This window comes from Trichoplusia ni, chromosome 19 (assembly GCF_003590095.1).
Source record: "Trichoplusia ni isolate ovarian cell line Hi5 chromosome 19, tn1, whole genome shotgun sequence".
Classification (NCBI taxonomy): Eukaryota; Metazoa; Arthropoda; class Insecta; order Lepidoptera; family Noctuidae; genus Trichoplusia; species Trichoplusia ni.
In genome coordinates, this window is record NC_039496.1 from 6,521,975 (window position 1) to 6,543,276 (window position 21,302).

General features: G+C 33.6%; 2 protein-coding genes across 2 annotated transcripts in view; one reads left to right on the top strand and one right to left on the bottom strand.

The window, feature by feature from the left end:
* The first annotated feature begins 338 nt into the window (after positions 1 to 338).
* On the top strand, positions 339 to 2,572 carry LOC113503296. Its single transcript, XM_026885145.1, has 4 exons — positions 339 to 801; positions 1,180 to 1,394; positions 1,754 to 1,864; positions 2,362 to 2,572. Exons 1-4 carry the CDS (start codon positions 664 to 666, stop codon positions 2,570 to 2,572), a joined length of 675 nt encoding a protein of 224 aa, XP_026740946.1. The 5' UTR covers positions 339 to 663.
* A 571-nt stretch (positions 2,573 to 3,143) lies between these two features.
* The window catches only part of LOC113503288 (acetylcholine receptor subunit alpha-like 1), a 60,405-nt gene continuing 42,246 nt past the window's right edge, over positions 3,144 to 21,302 (bottom strand). Inside the window, exons 3-7 of the mRNA XM_026885137.1 lie at positions 19,254 to 19,363; positions 14,627 to 14,807; positions 12,749 to 13,336; positions 11,659 to 11,934; positions 3,144 to 11,586 (exon numbers count right to left, since the gene is read on the bottom strand). Coding sequence (XP_026740938.1) covers positions 11,374 to 11,586; positions 11,659 to 11,934; positions 12,749 to 13,336; positions 14,627 to 14,807; positions 19,254 to 19,363 — 1,368 coding nt within the window. The 3' untranslated portion in view covers positions 3,144 to 11,373. The remainder of the gene's footprint in view (positions 11,587 to 11,658; positions 11,935 to 12,748; positions 13,337 to 14,626; positions 14,808 to 19,253; positions 19,364 to 21,302) is intronic.

The window sequence follows — 21,302 nt, forward strand, 5'->3', positions numbered from 1 at the left end:
TGTGAACCGTCAAAAAAGATTAGAAACAGCGAGTGATAACTTTCTTGAATAATTGATTTCCAATTTTGACGGGAGCCAGCGTTGACGGCCAGGAATTATCCTCCAATAAACCCTTGTGAAAGGTTTTCACTGTGTTTCTGGTCCAATTAATCAACTTTTTATATTCCAAAGGCTGTCTAGAATTAAGCATCAAATATTTCAGAGAAATGACTTTTTGAGGTAGATTAGATTTTTGTACTTTTGGTGCCTTGTGACTTCAACAATGACATTTATTTTCAATAATGGATGGCTTACCATTTTTAAAGAATAATATTGTAACATTTAGAATCTTTTAGAAAATGAAAATTAACTAAACAGCTTATGGAAAATCAGAAAAAATATTTATAGACCTACCTTTCTTTGATTTCTAAACCCACCTAGATGTTTCCAACCTTAGTTCAAAACCGGGGCTCATCTCATTTAATTGGTATTTGGAAATTTCAGTTCAGTATGTCATTCGTGAGACACCAGTTAGCTAAGGGACATGAGAATTACTGGCGCCGTTACCTCCACGAATTCATAAAAAAAAAAACAGTTACTTTCGCACCGTTTGACAGTTAAGCCACATATGGATTTAAGTACAGGCCGTCAACGAATGACCAACTTCCATTTTTAAATACAAAAATGATTCTAAATGTGAATGTTTTAATTTTTTTAATACTAGCATGCTTTTGTGGTGAATTGTGTGCTGCCAGGGATCTTTCAAAATTGTTATCGAGAAGAAAACGTTATGTGGCTTTTCCTGAAGGGTCGAGTTTCTCGGTATGTATTTATATGTGAAAGCTATTTAGAAAGCATTGGAATTGTAGTGACCTTGATAATATGGTGTATGAGATGAGATTATTATGTAACTTTTCAAGTCAGTAATTTCAGAGCGCTTGTGTTCAAAAACAAGAAAGTAAAATAAGAACGGGAGCTCTATGTCTATTCATCCTTCTTTCTTAATTTGATTAATCTACTGTGAAATTGAAAATGTTCATGGTGATATTTAATGTAAGCGCAAAGAGCAACATACTTTAATCAATAATAACTTAGTGCGTCATCTGATCGTGAAAACAAATGCGATGAAGACGCGCCTTGTGCTTAGCTCCTTATTTATTAACAAACTCTACATTCTCAACATTTTTAACGTGTTTCCAGTGTGCTGGCTGCATGACAGTTGGTGTGATCGGCCAGCCTGCGCCATCATCAGCCCCTGGTACCTTCACGTGGGGCATGAACTGGGGCATAGCATACGAACTGCCAAACGCGACAGAGTCGAACAAGTTTTACAGGAGATTTAAGGGCAGAAGGCCTGCCGAGCAGCGGAGGAGCAGACGGGAGCTCTATCAGAAACTGGAGACTATTATGGATAAGTATGTAGTTGGCATAGGCCTTTAGAATGTGTTTAACTTAATTTTTGAATTTCAAAGAATATAATACTGATGAATTTCATATTTTTAGTTGCTTAGCTCTCCTATTTAGTAGTAATTAGACTACTATATTTTTACATGGATATTTTTTGAAAACTGTTCTACGCTGATTTGATTGATATCTTCCAAGTAAATGAAAAACTTTAGCTTCTTGTAATTACATATTATATTATACTATTATTCAGTCATTATGCAGATAAAATACTTCTGATACGTCCATAATTTGACATTCATATTGTACGATAATATAATTCTATCAATCTTTAAATATAAAACAACTTGTTGCTCTTAAATTCGTTCAGTATGGGCTACAATGGGCGAGCATGCATCCTGAAAACTTTGTGTGAGACCACGCAGCGACTCTTGCCGAATGGCGAGAATATGATCGAGGAGATGTTCAGGACTTTGTTTACGTGAGTACTTTAATATACTGCTTTTAATTCTAATAAAATATTTATTTATTTGAAAGAATATTTTTGAGATAGGTGTGACGAAATAAGGTCCATAATATTCTACTGTTTCCAATGTGTGTATCAAGATGTTTTATATTTAACCTGTTGTCTCATATAAAGAACGAATAAATGAAATGCAATTGAAATTAACTGTCCAGAAAGTAGTGACCTAGTATAATTTAACCACCACAATTTTTTTTGCTAAAGCAACTTGGCAAATACGCGAAATGCTATTACGCTGACTCGAGCTTCTAATTCGGTTGTCTTTTGCTTTAATTTAATCGATAAATGTAGGTGTTAATTTTTATTATTTCAAAGATTAAATTTTAATTGATTTATTCAGAAGTAAGGAAATAAATAAACGATGGATTTGATAGCGTTACTAATTAGAGACCAAAATTCTAGCAGAACTCTCCTTTCTTCAGAAAAAATCTCATTATAACTTTTCTCTGTTCCAGCTTACCTATGACGAAGCTATTAGCTTCTGAGCCAGTAGAACAAGCAACATACGACGCCGCTCACCGCCTCGGCCAGTTACTGAAGAGCTGTGACCAGTACGACTGCCCAGTATCTCTCGTGGACTTAGTACAAGGATATTATAATGCACCCTCACCCAAATTGGACGTTGGTTTGAATCCTTGGTCATTGTTTAGCAGTAACTTTGGATAAGATATGTTGTTGTTTGAGTTTGATATTTTGTGAGGATTTTTAACAGTTTATTTTTCAAAGTAAAACCCATTCAAATGTGTATGGTCCATTATAAATGACAGTAAATTATTGTGTAGTTGAAGTTAGACAAATTATCAAAAAGCATATGCTTGTTTTTTGGACTAGAACATTTCAGACGAGTAGTCTTTTAAAATGGTCTTTTGCAAAGTTAAAAGCATGGTTTTAGTTAGTTATTAAATATGATGGTTTCATTCTAATAACCTAAGTTGTAGGTATTCCTGTACTTTTTCTGATACGTTTTTCTGTATTTTAAACACTTATTATTGAAACCTCTAATATATGTATGTATAAATATCCCCATAGATAAGTGATATTTTGCTAAGCATAATAAATGAGAACATCTTCTCATATCTTAAATATATGGTACTTCTCGTCACGTGACATACTTGTCGCGCATGCCACTATGAATGATTGTAAAAATGTCACTTATCTTTAAGGAGAATGTTGTGTAGTGTGTCCTATTGGGCATGGAGATAGGTTGGATAAAGTTACATAAATAAAACGCACAAAATTATTATTAACGCATAACATTTAATATTTATAGTTCATATTTATAATACATTTCAATGTTAGCAGTAAGATAGTCATGAGTGTATTCATAATGGTAATGGTAGTGCTTGATTTTTGATTTTAATTATCATTACAAAATGGGACTTATACGTTAAACCTTAAGAGCTAAATTATTTATTTTTTTATTATGTATATTATTTCGCCTTACAATAACCTTTGCATTCACCTAAATTTTATTTATAATAATTGCTTAATAACTATTTATTACAAATTATAGAATTCATAAATTATTGAGCTATTATGACTTAGAACATACAATACGAATATTATTATTATATTTATATATGTATATTATAGCATAGTGCATAAATCTTAAAAGTATTAAGTGGCAATGATTCGTGATACAAGTGACTGAACGGTTAAGGTTCGCTCACACTGACGCGCAACGAGACTCCAAATTCAAACATTCGACCGTCGAATCTATTCTTAATTTAATTGATTTGAATAAACAATTGAGTGTCGGTGTATTCTTTATTTAAAACACGCTTCTATTTTTTTTCATTACTTGCCAGTTGTGTTACTAGTTTGACGAAAGAGGTTCCAATTCGATCCCCGCGTCAGTTTTAACCGTACCTTTAGTCAACTATTTCTCTAACACTATAAGTGACTATCGGGAACATTATTCCCGTAAAAGTCTATTATTGTATGTCATAATATTAAAGTACCTTACATATTAAAATAAATTTAGGATATTCCTCTCATGTTACTATCTATCAACTATATTTGTATTATTAAAGTGGTGTTCGTTTGCGTAATGCCGTTTTCACTGGTCCGATTGCTTTGTGGGAATTGTAGACAGCTTTTTACTAATATAGAATAAGTTAATTGATCATAAGTATAAATATTTTCAGTGACTTTCTTGTAAAAACAAACTCATATAGTTTTTTTGTAATTTTATTTTTTTGTTTAACTCGGGTGCTTTCTTCCGTTCATGGATTTGTTTTTTGTATGAATTGTAAAAAAAACCAGAAGGCACATTATAATAATGGAACCTGTTTCTAGACCAGAATTCTGGACTTTTCAAGAAAAATAACTTGTATTATTTTCTATTTTTACCGGAGTATTAGTTCATCAAAATTGTTTGTATTTTTAATAGGCGCATAACGTTTGAGAGGAAACTACCAGTTAAAGAGCTATGGTACAGAAAATTGTTGTTACAGCCTCAAAACAAACCATGAACGAATGAATTGAAAAAAAAGAACTGTCAAAATTGCCTTCAATTCCCCCACACCAACCACCGTTACTCATGGCGAGAAAGGTGAAAAACAATTCAATAACAAACTGAAAATTATCATTATAATAATTACAAGTAGAGGGTATTATTTATACTTAACATTACAAGACAAAATTCTCAAACATACACTTAATACTAAATGTCGTTGCGACATCAAATTATTACAATGACCCGACAATATAAAATCTTTCACTTACATAGTAAATATGAATACGATTGCTTTCGTTATAAATTAAAGGTATTCACAAACATCCCTTAAATACAAAGTCCGTTCAGGACTGACATCGATAAAATTATATTAACTAACTTTGGTTAGTTAACTAAGGTAATATACTATTCGAAGCATAAAAGTATGATTATAATACAAAAGTTCTGTTTAAATTTAAATAGCGTTAACGTGGTAAAGATTTTGAAATTATATTTCTTAAATTTCTTTTTTCATTCAAGTCAACAAAACATTTCACAGCGCTTAAAAGGTAAGTACACATTAATGCGCAAACACTGCTCCATTTTACAAAACAAGTGAACATCGATCAACATGATTTGACCGTACAGTTGGCGCGCGTACCATAGCGACCACTTTTTGGTATTTCATATAAAATGCATGGAACGCGTCGCTGGGTCTTTTTCACCGCATTGCGCCTTGCTCACAATGTGCACTTACCTTTACTATACTTTATTAAGGAACAAATATCGATAGTTACAAATATTCTTGACTAAGTAGACTTTGTATTGGAAGATATTGTAACACGTTTGGTCTAGATGTTGGCGCGTTCGTTTGTTTTTTCGTTCAGTAGTAGTTTCTGTCGAGTCTGAATACCAATCAGTTTTCGTTCAAACTTTCATTTGTTCTTATATTGCCGTTTGAATACAGAATGTCACGTAAATGATTTGTCATATCGTCAACACTGTGTTTTCATAGAAATGATGATTTTTCATCGGCTAATGACGATACATATTATTTTCATGCCCAGAGGCAGTATGAAACATGTAATGCCCAAGAATTTTGGTTAAAACTGTGGAGCAAAGAAGATGTATTACAAGTTTTAGATATTTACTAACTACAAGTCATTGGTTGACTTCAATAAGATTTTGTTCTTGAATAGGGAGCAGTTCTATTTCCAATCTTTACCACGATAATAATATAAGTTCAATAACTAATAAAATAAGGCACAATGAACTTAAAATATAATGTAACTTTATTGCAAAGATAATTAAAATTGTTTGAAGTTGCTGACTATATTATTTATTAATGTACACCAACACTTTAAGACTTTTCAATCATTCCTTTATTCATATTTTTCTGAACAAGATTATATTTTTTTTTTAAACATTTTTCCATAACATCAATTCAAGTGTAACAACAACAGACTGCTTCCCACATCAGTGGGATGATACCCTAAAGCCGCTATTTTAGCTTATATATTTTTAGCTAAAAGCGACTCCCACATAATGGCACAGTTAGATTTTTAATTACTGTCATAAAAAAAAAACAGAAAAAAATTGAAATTATGATGCATCAACATCATTTCATAGTTTGTGACAATCCCGCAGCACGAGGATTAAATTCCTTGGTGCTGAAGTCTGTAAAAAAAAAAACTGAATAATCATAAACTTTTTTTCTTATTTTAATCATTATTTTGATTCCAGCCTTTATAACCACAGACTTTATAGTCAGCATCACCAAACAAACTAAGTTCGAATAATGTTCTTTTGTTCTAGAAAGAAGGTAGTGAAGAGTATTCTGAAAGTGGTTTATATTTCTGTATTTACATCTAATCGTGTTGGAAGCTCAACGCAAATTTCATGTGGTTTCATCTACTTATTAAATGTACATTCATTATTATCTATTTTTATTATGAGCTAACTATTTAAGTATTAAATAAATTAGGGAAGTAGAAAACAATATGAAACAGTTTGAACTGTTTAATTTGGCTGCAAATATGTATGACTTGATTTGGTTTCATTTGTTTCTTTCTTTTGCATATGTTTTATAGCTTCGTTATCAATATTTTGATCATTCCTTACTTCTGTATTTGGTATCACGTCATATCTTTAATACGTGGGAAGTACCACCGATACATTCAGAATAGTCGCCCTTGTAAAGTCGTTGTGATTAGACCATATTCTAAAAGATATTTAACATCTGACATGTAAGTTTTTCTGAAAGTCCCAATATCTTTCAATTTAATAACAGGTATAATTTTGTCTAGGATTTGCTTTCCTCGCTTTCGTAGTTTTATGGTTAATTAATGAAATACTCCATCGAGTCATACTCAGTTGCAGCTTGAAAGATGTACTTGCAATGGTCTATTTAAAGTAGTTTTTTTGCTAAAACTTTTTAGTTGTTTGTTCACTGCAAAGTGCAGACTGAAAATTATTGCAATTATGATAAATGTTTTAACATTTTGAGAATCTTTTGAATAGAGCTTGGCATAAATATGTATATACCTAAATTGATTTTCGACGAGAATGCTGAGTATGAAGTGTTTGATATTAGCTTAAGGCAAACGCTGTGGTTTTTGTCTATAGTAAACATATAAGTTCATTGTGTAGTAGTTTAAACGGACTGTAACTTATAAATAGTACATTGCAAGTACTAATTAAATTAACGATAGAGGTAATTCAATAAATAGTCAACTGTTAGATAATGTTAAAGAAATAATTAAGAAAGTTCATAACACAAACCAGTCGAAAGCAACAGATAGAAGGGGAAATAAAACATAACTTACGTCACTTTGGAAGACGTTCGATTAAACATGTGAATACCACTAACTTACACAAGTACATTATAGTAAAGAGTATTTATATGTTAAGATAAAGATAAAAGATCAAAAGCAAACAAAAGGAACGTGCGACAAAGCATATCCAAAAGGTGTAGTAGAAGAAATGACTATTCGAAATTCTAGATTTCGTTGAACCTAATTATAAAGCGTTACGGATCATATATTGACGTCCTTCCAAAACATATCAATTTTACATGTAAGAGAAATAAAACGCATCATGACGAACCTAACTAAAGTGAAGACCTTACTGCTGTATCAACACTCAGTGACAAAGCAAGAGTCGATAACACTAAAGCATTCATCATCTATACCTAATTTAGCACTAATTGTAACGAGAAAGAAATGTAGAAAAATAACTTGTCAATTATAAGTATTATTTAAATTTCTATGTTGATCTGCTATATTTACACGTCAACATTTCGGTAAGTTGATTCCTTAAAATTATTGACAGCCATGTGATAGCTGACTATGAGTTTGCAACTCTAAACCCGATGTAGATAAACTTGTTGATAAACGATTGCTTAGCATTAGTCAGACAAAACGTAACACACAAATAACAATAAGACGAATCTAATCCTACAACAAATATTTGGCACAATCCCAACCTTTTATAAAAAATCTGAGACGAAACGGAACGTTGACATTAAGTAACAAATTTATCTGACACCGCGCCGCCAAGTTGACTCATTCGTCGACTAACTCTAAAACACTGAGAAGCTAATCATTTATAATTAACTTATCACTAATATAACGTACCCATTTTAAACGCTTCTTTAGCTTATTGACGAGTGTACTAGCATTGTGTTTATTGTTTTTATTACCTATCTAACGTCAATTATATGACAAAATTCTACTTTCCCTTACCAGTTTATCACCCGAAATATCAATAAGTAATCAGACGTTCAGTCTGTGACTAACAATTTTCGAAATACGAACATGACACGTATTGGTGAAACGAAAGGTCTTTGAGACGGTAACTAAATATTTGGAGGCATTGGAAGTATTGTCTATGGTGTTGAATGCGTCTACTGAGTTTTTTTGTGCTTTGTCAATGGATTTAATGTTATTAGGTTGTTGTTTTAGTTTGTAAGTTTATTTAAAGAAGAGAAAATCAAAATGAATGGCTGGTTTTATTTGTATCAGTTTCGATGTTTTCATTGCAAAGGTTTTTGAATTAGTGTGGGTTTTAACAGCTTTTAAATAAGGTTTTCTTCTGATCTGAAAGCGACACGATGCTTTCTGGAATGCAGTGCGCTCTTTCGCTTCCACAACAGGCATAATCCGGCTCTGAGCAATTTATGGTGTTTATTTAGATTAACTGGATTTCAATATTTGATCACCTATGATTGATTGATAATTTGTATTTAAGTAATATTCCTCTTGGCAAGATTCTACTTAAAAAAAAATCCATACCAATATATAATGTAGATAGTATCTATAATATTTGCAATGATACCACATAGAGACCGATACAAGAATCACGCAGCACATTCATTAAAAAATAAAGACAGGAAAAATTAAAATTACATTTCATACTTGGGTAAATCGTTGTATCGACATAGCTCATTAATTTTCGAGAATTTAACATTGACAATATTGCAGTACACCAATAGAAGTTAAGATATTAAGTTAATCTGTGTCGTTGCAAAAGAGCCCTCTGGCCAAGACCACTTCCAATCAAACTACACTTAGCTCCATAGTTCGCGCTCGAAGTAAGTATATACAGGTTTCCTTAACTTCTAACATCCCATACTGTCACTCAATTCTAAACATTTATCCTATGGTGTATAGAAAATCTAACTATTATTAATTTGCAGTCATATAAAAATAACAACAGACCGTTTTACCTAGCAAATATCTACCGTAAAAGATCGGATGATTACGGAATGTCTGGAAAGCCGGGTGGTCTTAACTAACCTTTATTGATTAATAGTTGTATTACATAACTCTAAATTGGTGTATTTCGGTGGTGCAATAGCACAATCCTACATTTTATTTAAACAACGTGAATGTGTCCATTAGAAAAATTAATATAATAGTATTGAGGAAACGTTACAATTCCATCCAATAATTCCTTCGAAGAGTAATTAGAACCAGTCGTAAATGATACAGCGTTTTAATCATAATCTTTTGCTAATTTTTAACATCGTTCAACCTTCAGCGAGCTTTTCCTTGACGTCTATTACGTTAGACCGTTCTTCTATTATCTTTATTACGTATCATCTAAGTCTAGACTAGCCACTTTATGCGTAACCTCCGACACGAACAGCTATACACATTCAATAACACTTATAATTACGAAGACGAACCACACAAAACAATTTGATTTTTTTTATTATTTTACAATATCCATCCCTGTTTTCCTAACTGCTCGCTGTGGATTTTTTTCATCATTAATATCAATAACTCTGAGTTTTATCTAAGATTATCTAATAAACATTATCATGATTTACTTTGACATATCAAATACGCGGCTCGAAATTTTTTTTTATTACTTTAGACTGCTACAAATATCCTACACAATGGGTTGAAGTGAGGTAACAACGCCGGAGCGTCCGCCACAAACAATACTCAAAGGAAACGAACAGTGAGTCATGACGTCAAGAAATTTAAATTAAACATCTAATACGAGACTAATCTAGGTACAAATTAATATAATGATACCTAATTACTTACTTAAGTCACAAACCTCAACAATGATTTATTACCTAACAGTGATAGTGGTAAAGTGCCGATAAGTGAGTAAAGACTTTACATTCGGTGAAAATTTGTGAGAAATATAAATCAGGAGACATTTGTGTACTAAATTTACCCTGTACTCTAGGTTTTATAGTGAAATTACTGTTAACATTACCTATACGGAAGAAGTGTTAGGTCGCGACTACCGCGGATGGGCGCATCTAAACTTAAGCTTTAAGAGTTGTGAATTGATCAGTCATTACATTGTTGGGCAAGCATTCGTTTTTAATCTTATAAATACATCAGAATATATACTTAAGCGAATCGAAAAGATATCTTAACGTCAATTAAATTAGCGCGCATAGAAAAACAACATCATTGATTGGCAAAGTCTGTTCTATGATGTTACGTAGATGGGTTTGGCACTCCGTTTTAAAAAATCTAATAAAACAAGTTATCGAACTACCTAAGAATACCCCGATCATTATAAAAATGTTTTTTTAACTCTTACAATTGGCAGTCAATTGTGTTACACAAATACATCTAGTCAAATAATTTATCACGATCGCGATGGGACTATTAACTAGCTGGCATTATGATAAGTGTCCTTAAGTCTGTACTGATGACTAGGCTTTTAACCTAACTGTATCTACAATCCCTTATGACACACTACTAAAGGGATATTATTACATTTCGTCAATAAATCGATATTGTCCTTATGATTTTTACGCGAGTACGCAGTTTATCAAATATTATATAATGTATAATTCAAATTTATTACATCATAATTAAGTACATATTTTACATAGTCCGGCTCTCATCGAGGACGTTTGCACGTAACTATTATTATAAATGTTTGACTAATCGACGTTTGATTGAATATTACCACTTTACAATACTTAAACGTTACGAATTTGAGCTCGATTTATTCGAATTAAATCTTACAGTACATTATCTATTATATTATTATGTCGGTAACATTCTGAAAATCAATATGACTATCGCAAGAAATTAATACAAACACCTAAAGATAAACTGTACAATGTTTGTGCGCTCATATCAAATTATTACTCGAAAAAGAACCGCTCCGTTGAATAATTGTAAATCAATACGTTCGCTTAAAGTATAAACGTTCAATACAGCGATTCTAATATAAAAATAGTTATGGCAGATCCGGCGTCAACACAAAACAGCCGTTGCTTGAGGTCGCTGCGAAATTCGAACATCGACGGACACAGTCTCGACATCGAGTTTATAATGATCCTATATAAAAAGACGGCTTAGGATACGCTTACGGCGTTAACACGTCCTTCAGCGCACCGGGCGCTTGGCACCACACACAGCACAAAAACACATAGTTCTCGCCTGAAAGTTCCCATCTGGGAGGCTTATATGGATCATCCATGCCACCACATGACGATCAGCTCCCAGAACGTCTTCGGCGGCGAGTGGCCGAAGACGTAAGACGAATTTCAGAGACCCGGGTCACCCTCGGAGCCCATCTTGAGTAGCTCTAACTTCTTCTTTGCGATCTTCGAGTACAAGATGTCTATCGGCTTCGTGTTGTCGTAGAAAGTGGGCGCTCTGAATATGATGAGAGCCGTGCCGAGCACGCAGGCTATCGTAAACAGAAATAGAAAGATTCTATCCAATACCATCGCTACATACTTCCAGTCGTCCTCCACCTAAAAATGAAACGTATAATAAGAATTTACGTACTTGGTAAAATAAATAAAAGGTGGAAACCAAATACTCACACTTTCAAACTTATCCTTATTTTTGACATGCTGCGCAATAAATCTAGAACCTTCTATAGTCTTTTCCATCTCTCTCACATAAGGTTTTTCTAGAGATGGACTACCGTCATCCAGATCTAAGCGACAAGGGGATCCAGGAGGTGGAGAGAATAGTTCGTCGTCGCCTCCCGGAGGAGGCGGAGGGGAGGGAGGCATTCCTGGAAGTTCATACTCTTCACAACCCCATTCCTTGAATTTGCCATCCATGTCATCTGGGCCAAAAACGTCCGTGAGTACCTGAAAAAAAAACATCCAATTAGAACAAGTGAAATAAAGCTTATTCAACAAGATAAATAATGTTGAGTAAATGCTGTTTCAGTCAGTGTTCCAGTGCAATAATGGTTGTAGAATGAAATGCCAGCAGATTAAAACGTCAGTGCGCGTTTCGCGAGGGCCAGTGTATCGACGCAGCTTAAGCCGGCACACAATTAGGCCGGAGTGGAGGTTTCGGTTCGGGCCGTGCCTGCTGGCATCGTATATATCGCGCGATCCGTCCGCAGCCACCAGGGGAACATAAATAACGGAGGCCGCGCGCGCTCGTTAAGCCCGCCCGGCGTTGAGTAATAAAGGAAAATCGAAATGGAATGAAATTGGGCTGGAAGCGATATTTTCGCGATACACACAGAGTACAATGGATTTAGAATATCGTTGAAAGGAGCGTTTCCCAGAAGAGTCCCGCGGCTGAGGACAATTAAAATGGTTATTGTTGAGGGCGGCTTCGAGTCGACTGTAATAGCGTTCTGTTTGTATTGAATCCGTTCCGATGGAAAATGTTTTGAATGGAGGAAACTCAATGAGAAAAGGCACCGTGTTGTTTTTCAAATACGAATATCTTTTACTAGAAAGAGATTCCTTCGTAGAACTTCATTTGTGAAAGGCTTTTATTTTACAAATTTAATTAAAACGCTTCAAGTCGGCGAGGTCCATTTCGAAAGTCGGCGTGAGATAATCGCTGCCTTTACGGGTGATTAATGATTTACCGAGTAATGTGTTCCGGTTCATTTCTTATTTCGGGTTGTTGGTGATTTATTGCAGAATCAATATTTCTTACCTCGCTCGGTTTATCGTTATCATCATCATCGGGCGGTTTTTCTGGCCTCTGTATACATAATATTTTGGGTAAAAAATCTATAAAGACTTTCCGCACCCACGGGGCCATGTGGTGGGTGACTGGCGACCTAAAATTTATGTTTAGCACCACGATAGTGACAACTACTGATAATGTAACTAGCATCATAGTGAATAACAAATATTTGCCTAACAAGGGGACTGTCAGCGACGTCGGTGGAATAATTTCGGCTAACAGTAAGAAAAATACAGTCAACGACAGAAGAATCGAAATACAGAGCGAGATCTTCTCTCCCGAATCTGAGGGAAGGTAGAATACGAGTACTGAAAGGAACGAGATTCCGACGCAAGGGATGATGAGATTGACGGTGTAGAAGAGGGTTTTTCTTCGAAGAGTGATGTTGAAGATGATGTCTGGATACGGTTCTTCGCAGCAAGAGTAGAATTTTTCATTCCTCGTGGCGGGAACGCGCATTATATCCCACTCTACCGAAATGTAGTACTCGGACAAATCGATTCCCATTGCGATGCGATCCGAGTCTGGCGCCTGTTTCAAGTGCCTCAAGTCCACCTAGAATAGAAAATTCGAATAAGAAAAAAATATTAGTATACAGGTTTTTACAAAGTACTGAATATTATTTATATTGGTGACGTAGAAAGGACTATTCTAAAAATTATTAAATGAACTAAGTTTATTGTTAGAGATATTGTTTATTTTGTTTGTTTTCTTGTTAAAGAATCCTTTTCAGTTCGGCCTAGCTCAAATGGAGACATCAACAACAGTGATCTCTTAAAAGAGTGAATCAGTTTGAGCGCCAAAACAACCGAAGTAGGGCTATTCGTTATTAAGGAATCAAACCATTCACGCGGAGCTTTACAAATAGCTATTATTGCCGTCTCATACTACATCTAAAGTAGGAAAGAGACGGACAACGTCTAAATTCCCCGGTGAACCTTAAAATGGGCGATATAAGGCGTAGACGTAAGCCCAACTTTATTTATGGGAAAGTAGGCGACCGCAGATTTATTAGGTACCTCACAGCGATGGATGAATGCGTGTGCTTTCAGACTGGATAAGAACTTTTCAAAACACATTATCACTTAGTTTTTTTCTAAAACTTATCTCTTTGTAGACATTTTGGTTTTATTTGTTAAATGTTTATTAAGTTTGCAGTTAAATAAAAGTTATTGACGAGAACATTCATATTTTTGCTTAAAAGTAAAATTTGATTGACGTACACAATAATACCTGTAGGCAAAATCGTTGCTATGCATCTTAAGTCAGGCGCCGCAATTTTTACAATCTAATCCTTTTGGCGCTGAGCTGATAAGAGGCTAGTGTTGGACATAATTTAATAACATTTTATGTTCACTTGCAGTATGAGTCAATTTAATCAGTTAACGATACAACCTCAAGCATTATGCCAGATCCTAAAATCGCTTACTGTGAAAGCAAAGCCGCCAATAGCTTTGACAGGGTACCGCAACACTAAACTATTTCGCCCAGTTAAATCTTATGCCTCACGTACTGAATACACTTTGGCACGTTTTCAACATCCCACGCTGCATTTGTGTTTAAGATATTTATCAGAGCAGTTAGCAATTCACCAATGAGAAAGGAAAATACTCGGAGGTAGGCACTGTAGTGAATACATTAATTTATCAGAACATGTAGCAAATACAACATGTATAAATGCGGTTGAACGATACGCCAACTTTCTTAAAACATTACTTAGGGGTTTATTATTATAAAGAAGAGGAAAACATGCATTATCAATGATAGGAAATATTTCTGAGATAAAAAAAAATATTGAAATAACATTAAAATTGGATTTTTATCAGAAAGTATACGATTAATTACCATGTAGCCATCGTAACTCCAAGATCCGAACTTCATGAAGCAAGTCTGCTCATCAAACGGGAAGTATTCCACGTCGATCTCACAGAAGGACTTGTAAATGGCCGGTGGCTTCCATACAACCTTGCCGTCGTGATGGAGGATGGCTTTCGTCATGATCGTCACTTCGTAGTTACCGTCAGCGCTGTAACAAACAACGAACGTCAGAAAAAGGATACATATGATTGGAAAAAACTGGTCAAATCAAGTGAAGGTAATAAATAAAAGAATATTAAAAACAGATAGTCTCTTATCAAAGAATGATTGTAAACGTTGCTTATCTCATAATCAAGAACTAATAGTTTTAACCCTAATGAACACGAGTATTATGTATTTTTTTTGGAATGAATCGCAAAAGTAATAAGATATTTGCGTGTCATATTGCGTGTATCTGTTTTCAGATAAAATTATACATTTTCAATGCTATAGAAATAACTTATAATCAATCTATTAAATACGTATTAAAAACAACATCCCACATATTCTTTCTATCAAAACATTTGAAATACTGTTTCCATTGCGTCTAAATACCGAATGTATAAAAATTGAGGTCACAGTGTACGAGGAAAATGAATTGCGTCGGTTTTAAACCTTTTAATGAAATCATTTGAAGCATTACTTTGAATAAATGCTCCTAATATAAATGTAAATCCATATTCGTGTTTTATTCAGAAAGCAAATTTCGTGTTTACGTAAGTTCAAAGGAAAAACAAATTTTAATTCAGAAAAGATTAAAATGTTTAACGTAATACATATAATGCTATGTTTATTTCTTTCTATTTACGTGTTAAAATCATTGAGTACATTTTGAGTTTAAAAAAAATCCGCAACAAGGAATTTACAGCTTTTTCGAAAAACACACGAAGATTATTAGAAAAACATGCAATGTTCGCTGTAATTTTATTTGTACCAGTAACACCAATATTTACAGATAAAGTATTTTACCTAGAAACCTTCATAGTTTTCCGTATAACTGTTGAGTATTATTAGATACAACGATATTTTTATGAAACTAGAAACCTGATCAGTTTTCTTACAATATGTAGTATTATACTATATGTATTATTGTAATTCATTCACTTCGTAGTCAGACTGTAAACAAGTAACAATTCTCCGATCAAAATCTGACGAATTAGGTACCTACTCAAATTTATGAAACTACTTGAAGCTGAATTATCGAAAATAATTTTAACACTTATAAAAAAGTGTTTTCTCTTAACTTTCTTTTATAAAGCAATTTTAATAATGTTTGTAAAATTAAGAAGACTTATTAACCTCATGTTTAAACCAAACAGTATTATTAGATCCGGTAGTATAAAACTAGCTAAACAAAAGACATTCGCGATCAGCATACATCGCACGAATCTGGCCACTTATTCACGTCAGCAATTGAAGGTTGACACGTCAGTGAATCAACTTGATCCTTGTGCATGTCAAACTAAAGTGCCTGATTTACTGCGACACAGTTAATTACCCAGCGAATGTAATCTGATTGTCTGTCTTTACAACATTAGGGTCTGTTACAGTAATCTGTACGTAATGGGATATTGTTTCCCCTCTCATCTTTGTTTCTAAGTTTGGTACTTCACTAAACTATGTATTTTGGTGTGTAATCGAAGCTAATTTAATTACGCTAAGAGTGTTTTGATTTTGCATATTTGAGGATTAATGAATGAGTGTTTGATTTAAGCTAAGCTCTGTTTTATTTTGTTTCTTAAAATTGTTCATAATTTTGAACATTCTATGTTGATATTATTCAAAAGAAAGGTAAACCAACTCGCATTTGTAAAATAATTATTAGAGAAAGTGTTTTCTAAAACGTCTCCATAAAAATCATTACCCTTCCTTTTGATCCCGCCATTTGTTGTCGGTACAAAATTGACGTTGAAACCTCTAAAAGCTTTGTCATAACCAACTTTTGCGGATTCATGAAAATTGTCCCGTAAAATAGGTCACCTTGTCTTCCATTAAGCTAACGCTGTACCATTAAAAATAAAGTTAACACTGAATATTCGCGGAGTGGGCTTTTAGGGGAAGTCACAGGTGCATTAAAGTGTTACCTCTATTTGGTTAAATTTAAAAATATTACAGTCACGTCAACGGAGAGCTTCTAACAAGCTTAATATATGAGGGTTGCTATGTATATTTTATTCGATGTGAACTTGAAATGCTGAAGGAAATTTGTGTAAGAATTGTAATAGAATGTGTGTTTATGTTGTACTAAATAACACTCAATGAAAAATATGTTCAATCTTTCATAATCCTCACGTAACCAAGAAAACAATTGAAACCAACAATTTGTGACAAATTTTCGGAAAAGCCCCGAAAACGACAATAACAATTATTGTAAGTGGTCGAATTTATGTATTGGTGAATCTAATTACCAAATCCTATTTGGCACCTGGAACAAGCGACCACAGCCAAGTTCTAACGCTTATTTATAGATCAAATTTCTACCGAACGAGTCAAAACAGTAACAATTTGTTACAAACAACAAAGTCAAAATAACTTGCCACCATAGTTTAACAGTTCCTGGTATCAAACTAAGATAATCCAGAATTAATCCAATCCAAAACTTGTGTCAAGCGGGAATTAAACCCATTTCATGCAATTTGAATGCTTATCATTAAAGTTTATTGAACAAGCCCAGACACGATTCCGAGAAGTTGTTCTTTGGAAATAGTGTATAAATATTAATTGAACACTATTTTATTTTTCAGACATCAAAAAAAGATCAATTGAGTAATGATGACGTATATGAAAAAAAAAATGGTGCTAAGTTATCCAAAAAACGCAATTGTTTTCAGATACTAAATTTGTTTTTTTTTTCAAAGAATCAATATTACTTTTATTTAAATCTTAGGTGAGAATAAGATAAATGGAGCAAGCCGATAGTTTATTTTGGTCAATGTTGGAATTAGGAAAATGCTTAATGTACTAGAATATTTAAAGACAGCGACACCGGTGAAAGATGGTAAGTGCTGGGTAGAATTTATCTATACTAAAATAAGGATATTCATATAAAATGTTTAAAAAATATTTAACAGCTATTAAAGGAGATAGTATGTTGAGAACAATTTCTCATACTAATATTCGTGTCCTTAAAAACCTATAAGACACAATTCACGAGATTGCATTCAAGAATAAGAATAAGATTGGTGTATAGTTCTAACAAGATTTTGTTTCCTTTTTAAAAATTAGATAAATTGCATCAAAGAGAATTAATCGTAGAAAGCTTGTTAATAACGAATGCTTACCGTGGCGTGTTCAGTTCGATACGCTACCTTGATGCTATTTAGATTAAAGCCCGCACTTATCGTGCCTTCCGCCTGGCCAACTTCGGGCGCATTCTCTGTTTCACCTACATACAAACTATCTACACAAATTTCAACTTTATACCAAAGAAGATAAGTTCTTCAATCCCACGAAGTTAGAGGCTTACGTGGCGTTAATGCATATAAATGCGGTGAACTGCCACTGATAATGGTTAGCGTTGCAAGTATACGGATTTTTAAAGCTGTCGCGTTACGGGATTGGGGGTGGAGCAATCGATTTGGAGTCTTGAGTGTCTGCCAGAATTGCGGTTATTGATTGCGTGTTTAGTAGGTTTCTTCAATTGCAGTTTTCAATTTAGATATTACAGCCGCGGAATTGCGATGGATCACGTAATTTCCATTTCAGTTCACGAAATGATACAAGTATTTAAATGTATGCTGGTGGAAGTAGCAATATAAATTAAGCTTGATTCCACTCAAGTACAGAAAAAAAATAAGACGTAAACAAAAGCGGCAGAGAGCATCACTAATAACAAGATATACGCTTTCAGAAGCACAAGTTAAGATTAGTTACGCACTTTTGTCTCAACATCTGACTTTAGCGCGGCGAATCTCGTCAAGATGTCTTGATAATGCAAAGTAATGGGATTTTTGTCCGCAAACCGGAAATGAGGAGATAAAACTCTTAAAAGAAGAGTTTATAACAAAAGAAAAGAAAAGTTTACTTTGATTGGAAGGAATGGGGATAGTGTCAAACTTGGGGACACAGGTTTGTTCAAACTTTCTTAAATTGATTCCCCAGTAAATGGCTCAAGAGCGAGATTAATGTTTATCGGTGGCATTTATAGGAACTTAAGTGTATTCGTTTTATTGTCATGTTACACAAGAATAATGAGTTCTAAGTTACTAAAGAATATTAGCCAAGATAAATGTTGTTAGTTGCACTAACTAAGGATTCAATAAACGACGCTTGGGATGCTATTAATCTCTTAAACGTTGACAAATAGTTGGATGAAAGGCTTGCAGTTTCTTCACAAATTAGTCATTTGATGAACTATTTTAAACAAAATGTTCCAGGAATGAAAAGTTAATTATTTTAAGGTTTTTATGTTTTAGTTAAGAAACGTATAATTTGTGGATGCGGTGTTGCGTAGAATGAAATTTGATCTGAATTTCATCATGTAGATAGCTTTTAAATTCACCTCACATGTTAAAAAGGAATTCTATTTAAACGTATTTCAAATCTCTATTAGTTTTCTATTCTAATGCAAAGTAAATTTGTTTAGCGTCATAAGATACAGGAATAAGCAACTTACTTATTGTACAATACGATGTCGGGCAGCCAAATGTGTTCTGAAGGCACATGCAGAGTTTCCACACCACCGTAGTCATCGGGGTTCCACTTCAATTTGTAGTCGTTCCATTCCTGTAACAAATAATTTAATTTAATTTGATTTGACACTTATACACAAAGTAAATAGAGTACAAATTGGGTTGTGTTCGTTTTACTCTACGTAATTGTACGGATTCTAGGTTTAAAAGATACAAATATCAACTTATAGCCATGAGAGAATAGTTTTTTTTTAAATTAGGTGTATATAGGCCCGTTCGAAAACAATTTAATCGGAAATCAGTTCTGTAGAGTAATCGCTAACAAAATATAATTTATGTCAAAGTTTATGTAGATGTAGGTTTCAAGAAAACCAGACAGCTTAAATCTAAGCTTAAATGAAAATAAAACTTCAGCCAAGGACATTGAACATCTGAGTAAAATTCTCTTAGATTTTTTCTTTTAAACTAAAGTCCTTGGGAGGGACTTCTAAAAGTATTTTTGTTGAAGGTGGCATAAAACAGTGTTGTTGACTGAGTCCGCTAGCTGAACGTCGGAAATTGCGGTGGCTTATTAGGTTCCGGCCGCGGAGGGTCTATTGAAAATCTGGTGCTGTGGGCGAAAATCGACTTGGCTACTACTCACTTAGTGTCCAGTCGGGCAAATACGACTTTCTCTGTGAGTTACTAAGTTCACAGTTTGCAAAAACGTTGATGAGATAAATGAGAGAATTTGAAATAACGATTCTAGCTAGGTAGAGGCACCATTTCTGTTTTCTTGGAATCACTTTGGCTTTCTTCTCCTTCGAACTATTTTTGTTGTATTTCACGCTCAGCTTCTTTAAACGTACAACTAAGGTGATAATTTAATCCTCAAAACTCTATTATAACCTTTCGTATTTCACATCCAACAGTCATATTAACTGTCTTATTAGTAAACCAGCATTATATCTATTATTACATAAAGTAACAGTGAACATAGTACTGATTTCCCGAAGGTTTATTTTGTCCTTATATTATAGTTTCAGGCCTCAGAGGAGATGGCTTCATTTGTGGGTATTGAAGTATTTTTGTGTCCCACGTTGGGCACCAATAACAACGATATTAGATTTTTGTGTTACGTGCGGTGGTACTAACTTATATGGATACAATAATCTTCATGAGTTAGAATTTTCATTTTTACTTCTAACGTTCGTTCGATTTAGAGTAATTCGTAATTTCAGTTGCGAAGTCAACGTTAGTCAGTTATCAAAGTATTAGATATTTTCCATATTAAAGATTAATCATCAGTTTTTTTAGTCATAAAGCATTTATACGTTTAGTAGTTTTTTTTGTAAAAAAAATTAAAACATCGATTTCTTTTTTGCCTAACTTTTAAGGGCTTTGAAGCGCAAATAACTCAACGCCACATAAAACATACACCTTCACATACGAGAAATAAACAGCATAGCACATACCACATTTGGCATAGTGACTTATATCATTTTCCCATACCTACATCCATCGTTATATTTCCTTATATTCCCGTGAACGAAGTCGCGAGCACAGCTTCTAGTAAATATCTTCGTCGCATGTTATTTTAGCCGCGATTTTATTATTCCAAAGTGACAGATGGTAGACCTTTCCTATTCTTTGGGGACTTTGTATTACTTACCAAGTTTTCTATGTTATTCTGTATAGAGAAATTGAATAAATAAAGTAATCCACTATACATTTGGAGATATACAATGTTCATTCTGTATTATACAAGGAGAAAAGGAATATATTAGCTTAGAAATAACAAAAACACTGATATTTGGATGTAGAAAGTTACGTCCCTTTCGGTTTGTTTTACTCGTATTTGAATTTATAAATAAAAAAAAAGAATAAAATTTGAACTCAATTTTATCACAACTGCAATGTTTAATAAAAGGTATATATAGAAAATAAATAAATCTTCATTTTGGTAGCTTTGGATAATTGGAATGGATTTTGGTATTCATAAAATTTATTTATTTATTTATTTACACTTCTATACATTTAATGCACAATGGCGG